Here is a 14,217-nt window from a genome sequence, read left to right on the forward strand (position 1 = left end):
GAAATTAAAGCACCTTCAAATGGGCCAATAACAAAATTACAAAGTCTTATCGACTAATCAAAAGGCATTAAAATGTTGGCCAATCACAAATAATCCCCTAAAATATCAACCAATGAAATAATAAATTGCCACTTGGCTTATATCAAATCTTCTTTTAGAAGATAATCTCCTTTGTTCTTCTCTTTCTTTGCTAATAAAATGAACCTAGACAAGATTTGTTAAGCTCATCCTTATGGAGGCATATGTGCCTTTTGCAACTCCCACTTAGCTGTATCTAATTGAATTTTACTTGTAGAAATAGTCTTCTCCCAATATAGCACGTTGCCTTGTACTGAAGCCATGAAAATCATGAAGGCTGCAAATTTCCTTAACTACTCTCTTTTAATGGTACTGCAATCCTCAAAGGTTTAGAGTCCTCAACTTGTCTTTGAAAATTTCCAAATTCATATTTTCTTCTCTTCTCTCATCAAATCAAAATGTTATTGCCATTGCTTCCTTGGCCTCATCACTCATTGCCTAGATGTTAAGATTGAGGTGGTAATAATCATTCCTTACTTTATCCAAAATATCTTGCCTAAAGATCAAAGCAAAATACAATGTAACATCCTTCATTCCGCTTGCTTTTACGACCTTTTCTCTTTTCCACTGCCTACACAAGAAACTCTGTCATTCCCTTATGGGTTTGAATTCTCCCCAACGTGTATCCAAGCCTTGAAATCTTGCTCTATGTGATGTGAGTGCATGATATTGTACCAAGAATCTTGGGAGGAGGGCAATCACTTATTGTACTTCTTCCATCGAAGCCTACGACTCCTAGAATGACATCATCAAATTCTCCAAATTGTATATTATTTCTCTCTCAAGGGTGAGAGGTGGCGCAAATGTATGATCCCATTGTCTATTGTACTCCCTGAATCTTTGGCTCTCGTACTATGAGCATCTTCAAATTCTCGCCTTTTTGTAGTAGCTCCCATGTCATGCTTGATGATTTCATAATCTAAGGGGAGGATATTGTCCCTTGTTTTGTCCACTTTTGGAATGACAATTGGACCCTACAAGTTCTTGAATCATCTCTAATATATTTAGCTAATCTTCCCATAGGCTGACTTTCCTTTACCTTCTCAAGATTTTGCACAATATGTTCAATATCTTCAATTAGTTTCGGATCTACAATCTCCCTTCCATGCAATATTTGTCTCGACCATGCAAGTGTTGCACATTCTCCCAATCCAATGTTAAGTTCATTTCTACCTTGTTCTTCAATTGGTATGATGACTACATTTTAACTCCAACCTCCATTTGGAGGTGGAATCTCACCATCCTCAAGAGAATCCTCAACATCATCTCATTTTCATTTTCCCTTTGTGGAGAAAGGTTTCCTACTACCTCAGTTGGACTTATAGGAGAGTATCCTTAAGAGCTTTGGCTAACACTATCCTCTGATTCAAAGGCAGTCTCTTGATTCACTTCTTTTCCCTTTGATGGTATAGTCTCTTCTTTTTTTGAAGTGACACTTTCCTTGGATGGAGGAGCATTTGGTTTGTGCTTCTTGTTGTGTACCTCCTCAATCCTTATCCCCTTATCTTTCAAATTTTTATTTTGTAGTACCTTTCCAACATTCTTCCTCTTTTTATTGACTTCACCTTGTTGTCTTTCACTTGATGCTCGAGGCTGCTCAAATGATTCCTTTTCAATTTCCCCTATACCCTCATCTTTTGGTATGTCAATGGGATTCCCCTCCTTACCAAACTTGCCAACTTTCTATCTATCCATTCTCGAGTGAAATTAGCAATTGGAATAATCAAGGCGTCTAGGTTGATCTCCTTGTCATAGTGCCAATCGATGACCTCTAATCCTTGATTTGTAATGGTCTTGAAATCACTCCTTTGTGATGATATCATCTTCCTCCAATTGATCAAGAACCTGAATTTGCATCCACTTATACTTTGTAATCATGTCCATTGTGAGCCTTGAAAACATCCTTTTTCTAATCTTCAATTCATCTTCTGTGTCAGCCCAATTATCTTCTACGCGTAGGATGTAAAGGCATCTGTTTCCATATGCACTTCTAATTTTCTTTCCAAGATTCAAGCTCTCTCTTGCTTCATAGTATCCTAAGCCATAGAATTCAAACTCTTCTACAGTGGCCTCAGCTACTGTTTGAGATAGACAATTCTCGCATTGAAGATTAAAAGGAAATCCAACCCCTAACTTTGTTTGTGCTTATGAATCTTATTATATTCTAGTAGTTGCCTTGCCAGATACATGATCACCATCTCGTTTGTTGCATACCTTGGGAGCTTCCTAGGACAATACTCCTCAACACCTGAATATATGTGAACTTGGGATGTGGGATGTACCATGACCCATGCTTCTTGATTAGCTTCTTAGCTTCCTCTGATAATTTTATATGTGGCGCCTCTTGTAGGGTTCTTACATCTCTCATAGCAAATGCATCATTCAAAATCTTTAAGTGCTTGTTGTTATGAAGGTGCAACTGTGTGTAGCTTTCATGTACAAAAATCTCTTTTGTTGTAGTTCGACATCATCCCAAATTTGTCAATCATGGAAACTTGAATACCTAGTCAACATGTAGACCAAGTAGGATGTCATTTAAAATGCCTCCATGTTCTTTGTCATTCTCAATTGGAGACCCATGTTGTCAATGACTATCTTAGCCCATTCAAACATCACCTCTCCGTAGATATCTTGTCCATGAAGTAGAACATCCAACGTTCAAAAATGGATCCTTGTGGCTATCCCATGATCCTGCCTAGCATGATGATGAGCTCACCTCAATCTTCTTTGAAATCTGACTTAGTTTGGAGAGCTTCAATATTTTGGAGTGCTGACTCCTCGGTTTAACTAGTCATTCTTCATTCATCTTCATAGCACAAGCATATACTTGATCACTATAGTGGTTCATGATTTGCTCCTTCTATATGTAGACTCCCAACTTAGGGTATGGTATATTGACAGTTTCTCTAATTGCCTTCTCAGATAGGAGAGTCAACACTTGTTTATTCTTCTCATAGTGGATTGCTTTTGTTTGCGAGTTGTAGTGCGTGGCACACTCAAGTACAAACTCAGTGCACTGCACCGTAGGAAGAAAGGCAGCTACTTCCACATTTCTATTCTTGATCATTCTTTTCACTATCCTTGAAGGGTTTTTTCTAAACATCTTGTCTCTTACTTGCAACATGTTGACGAGAGGTCCTAGATTGGTGTCTCCGATCATTTTGTTCTTTCCTTGAATTTGCAGCCTTAGCTCTTGACATTCTTGCCCCTGCCATTAAAATCCACAATTAGCTTTGAATTTTAAAACTTGGATTAGGGAACAAGATTTTACTTTGAATTTATCCTCTGTAAAAGCAATTCTTATTATTATTAAAGCCAACTAGAACTTTCTTTACTTTCCCAATTGATTTTAGATTTTAATCCATTTTCATGAGAATTACAATGATTACAGGCATGTCCTACTGTTTGGAAATTGATGGACTTGAGATTTTGTTGACAAAATGGCCTTTATGGATTCCTTCAAAATCTGGGCACTTTGGTATGTCAGAGTAACCCAGATTTCTTTTCCTTACCACACTTCACATCTGATTTTGAAGAAAGTTGTCTTAAAATTCAAATATTGTTGCCTCCTCTTTAAGTCTCCAAATTATTACTCTTGAAATCACTGCTAATAAGGGGGGCACTACCTTTTGTGTAAGTGAATTCGCTGCTAATAAGGGATGTAACTCTGCTCTTGTTTATCGTGAAAATGATTTAATTCCACCCCCTTGTATATGCGATCCATACCATGAAAAGGCAGGACCCTATTTGGGCTGACTTTCACCTTTATTGGCCGATAAAATCATTTTAACTTAACGTACTTATGCTCCTGTTCTAGCCGACCTCATTAAGTCAGGGGACAGGCATGTTTCTTTGTTTTTAATATCTTCAAATGTCCATTTAATCACACCCTTGTCTATTCATTGGTTTGGTCCAAGTCTGGGCAGAATTCAAGTGTTTTTTAAGGATTTGAAATCACAGCTAGGGGGCAGTTTCCACTCCTTAGTTGGGACTCAATCGATATTTTCAATTGAATTCTTATCTCCCCTAAAACACCCTTATTTCGTTTTGTAGATTCCCTACTTAGCCTGTTAGATGAAATTTAGTGATTTTAAGACATTTGAAGGCCAAATTATTCTTATTTTTTCACTTCTTTTCTGCATAATGTCATTGCTCTTGTTCAAAATCCTTCATTCCCATTAGTCCTTGGGTGAATTGGGGATTTAGTTTATGTTTCAGACACTAGTAATTCAAGGTGGAAATCATATATTTGTTGGGATTTTATTTTTTCTAAGGAGAGGAATTTTAGGCGGATTCTGCCTCCCGCCTAAGATTATCACTTTACATGTTCTTAAGGCAATCCCTGTGATCAAGATCACCTATCACCTTCCTCTCCTTCATTTGGTTTTTAATGAGCTTGGATTTGATTGAGGTTGGGCGAGTTCATTTTTTGATAGAGGTGTTATTTTAGCCTCTCTTGGGATTGAGAATCCCAACTAGAGGTTGCATTTCCGCCCCTCCTTGGGATTGCTGCTTTACTTCTCATCATCTGATTCTATCGAGTTTAGGCTTGAAACTTTCCCATTTGTTTCATTCGTGGCTTTGATTAGACTTTGTATTTGCAACTCATCTTCAATTCCCACATATCTTGCATAGATCTGACTTTTACATCGCCCATGCCTTCATGTTTTTCACCGTAATGCATAGCAGAATTTTAGTACGCCTTGGGATTGAGAATCTCAAGTAGAAGGTAGATTCTGCCCTCTCCTTGAGGTTGTATTTTGCATATCTTAGAATCTCCAATTCCATTGTTCCTCGTCCTCTTTGGATCTGATCTCTTGGTGCGAGTCGTTGTCATAAACAACAACTTAGCCTTTGTCCATATGGGCTCTCATTTTGGTGGCTCTACAAGGGGCTGGAATTCTGGCATCGGTTGGGATTAGAAATCCCAAGAAGGGAGCAGATTCCACCCCTTCCTTAGGATTCTTACCTTGTTATTCATCATTGTCTATTTGGTTCACTTGTGCTTGCTTTGGACTTTGAACTTCTCGTATCATGCCTTGGGTTAGGGGCTCATTCCACTTTTCCCGTCTATCAACTTAAACTATGCACTCAAGTGTCCTTGTTCATGGCTTGGTTGAGGGGGCAATTTTAGGAATGGGAATCCCAAGTAGTGAGTGGATTCCTCCCCTACCTCAGGATTTTCTCCTTTTCAACTTAGCTTTGTCTTATATCATTTCACAACCTCCCAATTCCATTTAACCCTTGGATCAAGTTTCAAAGTGGGTTCTGTACTCAATTCAATCTGAATTGTGCATTTCAAAGCCTGATTTCTCATGTCTTGTTTACACTTCCTCAATCTGATTTTTCACCATCTCCTAAGAGTTTGATTGCTATGTACCATGAAGAGTTGGGATCTTGCATTGCTAACTGTCCATTCTTTGGCCAAGATTGAGGGTGTGTTGGGATTATGAATTCCAAGGGGCAAGTGGTTTCTGCCCTGTCCCTGGAATCCTACTTTATTTCCGTCCTAAATTTAATCATTCTTACACCCCTCATTGAATGGAGTTATGAAAGGCTATTTATTGTTTTGTCTCCAATTTCACATTGCCTAATCCCTGATCTGAATGTTGATATCACACTTGTACATCTTTTCCCACTCATGACATATTCATAATCCACTGACTCGATGCCTACTCCTTGGGGGAGACTCCACTTTCTGGCCCAAAGACCTGACTGACTTCATGCTCTCTCTCCCTTTCTGACTTATCAAAGCCTTCCTATTGACAAAGAGACTACCAACCCTACTATAAACTAAACCAACGAGAGAGCAAAACAAACTAAAGAGGGTGGTCCCCATTGACAATGGAGTAATGATGTGATTCGTGAAAGCCTCTGAACAGGTTCCCATTTACAATGGGGAGATGCGGTGAAAACCTCACAACAGAGCTTCTCTAGAATTTTCTCTTCCTAGAATTTTCTTTTGTATTCTGATGTACTTTTGAGTCCCTTCAACCTACCTTAAGTCCATTCACTGATGTCATTTAAAGGTTGTGATACTTCTTCTTTCTCAAGGATTAAATATTTATTTGTAGAGATGTCTTCAAGCAGTACTTTCACCTCTGGAGATTCTGTGCGCTGATCAACCAACTGCAGACAATCTAATGGTTGCTATCTTCAGCTTCTGAATCTGAGCAATGTTTTTTACCTGGTTTAGGTTGCTTTATTGAAGGCTTTAGGTATTTGAAAATTTGAGATGATGGAGGCAATCAGTTTATTCAATCAAGCTTTATTACAGCATTTGAGTGATTGGAATCTTGAGACACTTAAATGGGCATTATTTGAGTGTTTGGAATCTTGAAACACTTAAAGTTGGAATCTTGACAATCTGATGAATGTTATAATACTATTCAACTTAGCTTTGTATCGCCAGAAACTTGGAATCTGATTAAGAACATAATCGATCCTAGTGATGTGGACTTAATGTCCTTAGAATCTAATTCATATTGGAACTTCGTACTTGGTTGAAAAATTTGAAACCTGGATATCCAGCTTGACTTTTGGGAGTCTTGGATGCTTTGAATCCCAGAGGTTGAATAAGTGATGCTTTGCTTCTGAAAACCTAATGGAGCTAATTTTTATTGATAAAATATAGTTTTGAATGCCATTGGATCCTGAAATCTAGTTTGTATCTTCAGCCTATGCGATCTTAAATGTGGAAACTGAAATGCAAAGCTCGACTGAGACATTTTGAGCCTTGGTCATTAGCAGACCCTTTTTGTGGAAATGAGATGGTGAGCTCCTCAGTTTAGAATAGAGAATAAAAAACTGAAAATAAAATAAAGAAAAACCTGAAGGAAGACAGATTAAATAAGAACACAGATTAAATTGACAAATATTTTGTTGATGCAAGATTGTGATTTGGCCTGGTATGATTCAATATAAAGATGACTTTGGAACCAAAAACAAGGAAAACAATTCTGCTTCTACCACATATTGGAGCAGAGTGGCGTTAAATGCATTTCTGACACTGATAGCTCTGAGATATGCCTCACTTATATTATCATAAGTTAGAACTGCTGTTGTTATCATGTGTATACTGCAATATGATATAACTAGGATTCTGTAGATGTTGAGAAAGGGAAAATAGGTGGAGATAAATTTGCTTTTCAGTACATAAAAATGCAACTTGCTTTATTTCAAAGGTTTTTTGTGAAAGAGGGTTGAAGAATTAGCAGCTGGGAAGTGTTATGATATGGGGGGATGCCAAAAATATTTCCAAGATGTATTTTAGTAAATCTTAGGCTATTTTGTCAAGCTATCTGTTCATGGAGGCAGCTGGGTGCAAATTTTACTGTCAACTAGGAATTTTACAAAACAAATTGAATAGATGGAAAGTAGAAATCCAAAGATAGTACTTGCTATATTGTTCACACACAAATTTTACAAGATGAAGCACCTAGAGTTGTGCATTTTATTGAAAATCACCTCTCCTGCAAGCAAAATTGCTATGGAACTCTAAGCTCAAGTGTACTGTCTTAAGAATTTGGCATCTGTAGAGTTATTGATAGTAAGTATTAATTATTGTTGTTGTATCTGTTAAGTATTTTTCTCCTCTAAAAGTTTCCAAATATTACATTACAATGTTTTTTCTTTGGGTATAATCAGAACAAAAAGACAGAGATTGTGTGATGGAGGAATGGCGCCTGTGGGAAGCAGAGAGGTGCAAGCTTCTGTGCCTGAAGACATTAAAGGTATCTAAAAACTAGCTTTCATGAAATGCTTTTTATGCCTATTTGTTGGGTGTTGTTGCACATTTGATTGAAAATGATTTGCTGTTATTTCATGCACTGGCACTCTTTTTCAGATAATATAGAAGCATCTAGCAGCAGTCCAACATGCCCTCCCCATCCAGGATTTATGTGGGGAGTTTGCATCCGATGTGGTGTGATGAAACCAAATTCAGATTCAGATGATCAAACTGGAGTTGCTCTTAAATATATTCATAAGGTATCCATTTTATGAAAACCAATTGCGTGATTTAATTATTTATTCGATTTCTTTGAATTGTGACTCAATTATTAAAAAAAACCTTTTCTTAAATGTTTTTACAAACTGATTGTCTGTAGACAATACAACTAATCTTATATTTTCCTTGTATAATTCCCCGCATTGATCTTTCAGCAAATAAAACTCAATTATATGTTTTTGTAACTGAAACCATTTCATATGTAAATATTTTTTAGGATTTTGAGCTCACAGATAGAGAAGTTGCACGGCTACGTGATAATGATCTGAAGAAGTTACTACCAAAAAGGAAGCTCTATTTAGTGTTGGATCTAGATCACACATTGCTCAATTCTGCTCGTTTTGTCGAAGTCCCCCACGAAGAGGCGGCATATGTCTCATCAACTTACTTAAAGGGCATATCAAATGCTGAATCAGGTGTGCTAGTCAGTCAGTTACCTGGATAATTTTTGAAATATCATTTGTCTTTGAAATGATTTTTTTTGCAGTTGTAAGGACTTGTGCTTTAATTACCTATTCCTTTTCCTTGATTGCACCTTTCCATGTCTGTTAACAACTCTAATTACCTTAGCTATTTGTTATTGCTGTTTATTATTAGTCTGTTCACTGCTCATTTTAACTTGATTGCTGACTTAAGATTGCTTCCTTAGACTTATTTATTCTTATTTGCCGCTACATGACTTGCAATCCTTTTCGTTCATGATAAGTGTTTCTTATTGAGGTGGTGCTATGACAATGTTTTCAGTCCGCTGTTGTAAGTTAAACGGATCTGATTTGTTGTCATTTTCCTCTTGTTGATTTCTGCTCTTTCAATGAGTGCTTATGCTGATTGGTTCGATCTGGATATTTGATTGCTGAAGACTGTTCTGTTCTCTTATTGATGTTGCTTGGATTAATGGCTTCCTATATTGTGGTCCTCTTGCCTTTATATCTTCATGTGAAGGAGGGCCACACCTCTTCATAATGGTCACAACCTTTCAAAAATGCCACCCTTTAAAAGGTCGAAACCCTTTATCATTTCTGTCCTTTTAGAGAGTCACAACGTTTCACAATTACTACCCCTCGAAAGGGTCACAACACTTCATCATTTCTACCTTTTGAAAAAGTCACAACCCTTCATAATTGCTCTTGGAAGGAGTCTCTTCCTTATTTTCTTCTCACTTTGTTTTCTATCTTGATTCACAACTCTCCTTTTCTCTCCATTTCTCCTCTCTTTCAAATGAAGTTCTCTCCTCCCTGTTGTATCCCATGTTCTAGGGACTCGTAACTTTTGATGTCTCGTAACTTTTGATGTCTCGTGACATTTCATAAACGTAAGCAACTTGTATATTATATTAATTAAAATTTATTTATATTTTAATTTTCTCAATTATTATCTATTATTAAATCCTATTTCAGAAAGGGACATTATATTTCTGGATTGAGTGATTTTGTGATAATTTTGTGATTTTGCATTTTCTTTATAGGTTTTATGATTGAGTAATTGTGGAGATATTAATCTTGTCTCCACTCTTGCTTCTATCTATTTGAGTATTCTATGTATCATGTAATGCCGAATGTGGTTATCATGGGAAGAAGAATCATGATGAAAATGAGTTCTTTATGAAGCGAATTGATGAGTCAAAGAAAGTCACACTAGTTTGTCAAATTCTTCTATTCCAACATCAATAGATGCAATTTTTCTTACCTAGACATCTTTTATGAACACATCATCTAGGAACGACCAATGTAGTTAGATGACATGCATTGAGATCACCTCTCCATCATCTCTTTCTTTCATCATTTCCATTCTTGCTTTATCCATAGCTTTCTATGGAGTAGCTTTGGTTTTTTTTGAGGGGTACATTCAGACTCTCATTCTTTGTCTACCTATTTACTTGTCATTGGTTTGGATATTCATGAGTTGCATTCGGAGGAGTCATTGACACCTTCGGATTATGTTCTACAATTGCTTCCACAATGTTTTGATTCATCACACTCTCCAGTTAGGCTCAGGAATCTTGATTTGTTTGTGGTACCCTTTGGCACCAACATGGAAAAACCTTAACAACTTTCAAAGATAAAATATATTTAGGCTCTCTTTTCTTATATTGATTTCAAGAATGAGAAGATCTTCTACACATACCTTTGGTCTTGATCCTTCCCAAGGGGAGTAATTTTGTCTAACAATCATGAACCATCTTCAATATTCAATGTTGAGCATCTATTGCTGACATCGGAGGTTACTTGAGGGGGGATTGCATGGTCTTTCTTCTTTCTATAATGGGAGAGATTTTTTCCTTGTATGCAGTTTTATCCTTATCATTTTTTCAAGGGGATCATGTAGATCATCTCTTCATCCCTCTCGGGGAGGAATTTTGATTGACTACGTATTTTCTTCTCATCTTTTAAGAGACATCATTTTGCACATGGGCCCTTTACTATTTAAGCTTACTCAAGCCATTTACTTTTTGTGTATCAAATCACAAAATTAAACATGTCATAACTTATTTATTTCCTATGCCTCACCCTTGCCTATCTATACGAGGCTTTCTCACTATAATTAAAGATGTTATTGTATATTAAGCATCTATAGAAGAGAGTTGTTCTTTCATTTGGCTCTCTCTTGTTTGGAAGGTCATCTTCGTTGCAGGTGAACTTTGGCCCTTGTGGAGTTCACTATCAACTCTTGTACAAATAATAGGCCAATAGGACTTAGGAGGGTACGGCGAGATATTTTAACTAGGTGTTTAATTTGTGTAAGATTTGACTCGTGTGTTTTAAGTCATCTCAACATTGTAACCATGAATAGTGATTGAACTAATGACAATATTTGTGTGTTCTAGAAATGACTAATTGTTTTTTATCAAAGGTAAAACAAGTTTTGAAGGGACCTGAAACCCTTTCATTGAGATGCTTCCTAAAATATTAACACAACCAACTGGGAACTAACCATCAGTGAACCAAGATAAATCAAAGCAACAGAAAAGAAACAGAACAAACTACTGTAAGTCCTTTATAGTCCTTGCTGCTTCAAGTTTGTATTGATAGAAATAATAATGAAATTTGACAATCTCCAGTAGCTCTTTTTCGTCAACTTCAGAGGATTTCTTGGCATGCCTATGACTGTAATTACTTGGGCCCTGTTCAGCCGAAGGGATTACCTCTAACCAAAACCTCACCTGCATTATCAACAATCTTGGCACCCCCACCGGATCCTCTTCTCTCAGATTCTTGATCTTCTCAGTAAGAGTGCAGAGCGCTTTTGCGCCATTTTGTAGAGTGTTCTGGCCCATCTTCACTACCTTAACTAGATTCTGATAAATATGCTAAACTTTATCTGCCAGCCCCTTGATGAGAACCTCATAATCATTCTCCATCAGGCTGACATTCTTTGCCATGTCTTCCAGTGTAGACAACATCTTTTTCTCTGCTCTATTCCGAGAAGAATCCTCATTACCTTCATTCACATCCCTCTTATTCTGAAGGGAGTACAGCTTCACATTAATTTGGTTAATTTCTAGAAAAATCGCTTAGCTTTTTAATCTCCAGGTACACCAGATCTGTTAGACCTTGCTGTGGATTCACCAGACAGCAGCACCCTATCTCCAGTGTTACTTAGAGACGTGCCCGAACCCCTGGTCGTCCTGGGCCTTATCCTTTGGTGCTGGATTTCTTTTCACTGAGAAAAGATATCTAGTCCTTCTCTCGTCTGTTGTTGTTCCCTTTCTTTGCTTTCTTGTTCGCTCATTTCCGGATAACATTTGGTTTTCCTGCTGGATTGTTTTTTTTCCTGTTGTGAACTTCCAGTCCCTTGGACCCTTTTGTTGATCTCTTGTTGGGCATTAATATTATTATCTTATCTTAGCTACAATCACCTCTTTACTAAGGCCCAAAAAACTTTATATCTTCTCCCTGTTGGAATTAAGGAAATTAAAGTCCTGAGAAAGATGTTGAGGTGGATGCTGATCTTCATGAGCCAAATTTGTATGGAGATTTTTCCCTGAACCCCCAATTTTCTTGTGGCCTTTTGATTTGCCTTTCTCCCGCCCCTCACCAAGAGAGATTTTCTTGTCCCCTTCTCAAATGCAGAATGCATGTGATATCCCCATCAAAATAGGGTATCAATCATAGTTGAAAAAAATGGCGATATTTCGTGGAACAATTTGCAGGCTGAAAAAAATGTGCAAAAAATCGGCTCCGAATTAAACCTAAAAACTGCAGCGATTTTTCCCAATAATATTGCACGAAAATCAGAAAAACGCTGTAAAAAATCGTTGACAAGTCAGAATTTTAGATTTGAGGTTTAGTTTTTGATGTGACGGCATTCGGCCTCTTGCATTCAGTGCCAGCAGTCTTCCTCTCCGTGAATTCGGCGAGCATTCATAGCTGACTTGCCTCCATCATGCCATTGAACTTGTCTGCATCGTGCCCTCGACTTTCAAGTATTTTTAAATTTTATTTTGTAATTTTTTTTATAATTGTAATAAATTTGATTTAAAAAAATTGTTTAAAACTTAATTTATTCTATAAAAACAAAAATGTATTAAATAATTTATTATTTTATTTTGATAAAAAAAAATAAAAATGTAGTAAATAATTGACTATTTAGTATTTAGAGTGTATTCTGAATTTGAAAACATGTTTTATTTAACAATTTTAATTATTATATATATAATAATAATAGTATTGACTGTATTTTTAAAAAGATTTATAATTGATATATTTAATAGTAATACTGTAATAGATTTATAATATATATTAATACATTTATAATAGATTTTAATAGATTTATAATAGATCTTAGAAGAATTATAATATTATTTTAACAAATTTATAAAATATTAAATTGTTACTTATTAGACGCTTTCTAATTATAATTGGTTGTTTATCAGCTAGGTCCTCAAAGTCTACCTATTTCTTCACTTTGATTAATGTATGGTGGATATCTCAAATCATTATATGTTAGTATATGTGCGTTTTAAGAATATTCTACAAAATTGTATGTTTTTGAATGTTCGATAAAAGTACCAATTTATTGCCAATTTTTTCGCCAAGTTTTTGCCGATTCCAAGATTTTCAAATTTTTAGGGGCAGCCGAGATATTGCCGGAACCGAGTTTTTCAACTATGGTATCAATAATTAAATAAAATACTAATAATATATTATAACATATCAAAATATTGAGGATTAAATATTTAAATCAATAGTCATAATATATAAGTGAAAATATTATGCCCTATGTATAATAATATAAATATTAAAAGATAATATTAATAACAAGAAATATAATTGATATATTATTAATATCATATATGTTATTAATATATATTATTAATATAATGTTATTAATATAATATAATTATTCACAAGATATTATCAATTATGAAAGGACATGGCTTTTGAGAACAATACTATATGTAAAATATTAAAATCACAAGATAATATCAATTTTGAAATATGGAAGATATATATATAAAATCAGTTTGCAGACAGTCTGAATAGAGAAATTTAAATTAATAAATTAATGTCCTGACAAGGGACATTACAATGCATCTTCCCTCCAGTTTGTCCATATCAACCCCCTCACCAGCTTTTTTATCTTGTTCCTTTCCTCAGCAATAGAGTGCACATTCTTCTTCATTTTGCTGTCCCCAGTAAAGGAACCCCCAACCATGAGATTTGGGGTCTATCTTGCTTCTTAGTTTTCTCCTCAGAAGTGTGGTTTGAGTTTTAGAATTATTGTTTAACTGGTTAAGGAAAAACTGGGTTTACTACATGAACACCTGCAGCAAACAGATTTGTTGTTGTTGTGTTTGGATATTATATGCTGACTCTATATTTGGTTAGTAACAAAGATCATAACAGTTGAGATCTTATTCGTTTAAAAAATCACCTCAATATTTGGAGGTGACTCCCTCTTATGATATGCTTATATGGGATTTTGGGAAGGTACTTTTAAACTCTAACTTGCTGGTTCGGATTCGGGTTCGAGATCAGGGTTCAAAATTCGTTCAAAGTTTTTTGGGGGTGGGTTCAAATTCGTTTTGGGTTCCCCCATACAGAAACATGTTTTTTAAAAATATGTGTGTGTGTGTGTGTGATATATATATATATATATATATATAGAGAGAGAGAGAGAGAGAGAGAGAG

General features: G+C 35.9%; 1 protein-coding gene across 1 annotated transcript in view; it reads left to right on the forward strand.

Annotated features, from left to right (window-relative positions):
• The window catches only part of CPL4 (C-terminal domain phosphatase-like 4), a 70,471-nt gene that overhangs the window by 33,625 nt on the left and 22,629 nt on the right, over window positions 1–14,217 (forward strand). The window contains exons 2-4 of the mRNA XM_089832363.1: window positions 7,726–7,811; window positions 7,925–8,067; window positions 8,304–8,502. Of these exons, the coding sequence (XP_089688489.1) occupies window positions 7,726–7,811; window positions 7,925–8,067; window positions 8,304–8,502 (428 nt within the window). The remainder of the gene's footprint in view (window positions 1–7,725; window positions 7,812–7,924; window positions 8,068–8,303; window positions 8,503–14,217) is intronic.

The sequence above is a fragment of the Cupressus sempervirens genome, chromosome 5, assembly GCF_028749045.1.
Source record: "Cupressus sempervirens isolate cs-2001-9-10 chromosome 5, ASM2874904v1, whole genome shotgun sequence".
In the NCBI taxonomy this organism is placed as follows: Eukaryota; Viridiplantae; Streptophyta; class Pinopsida; order Cupressales; family Cupressaceae; genus Cupressus; species Cupressus sempervirens.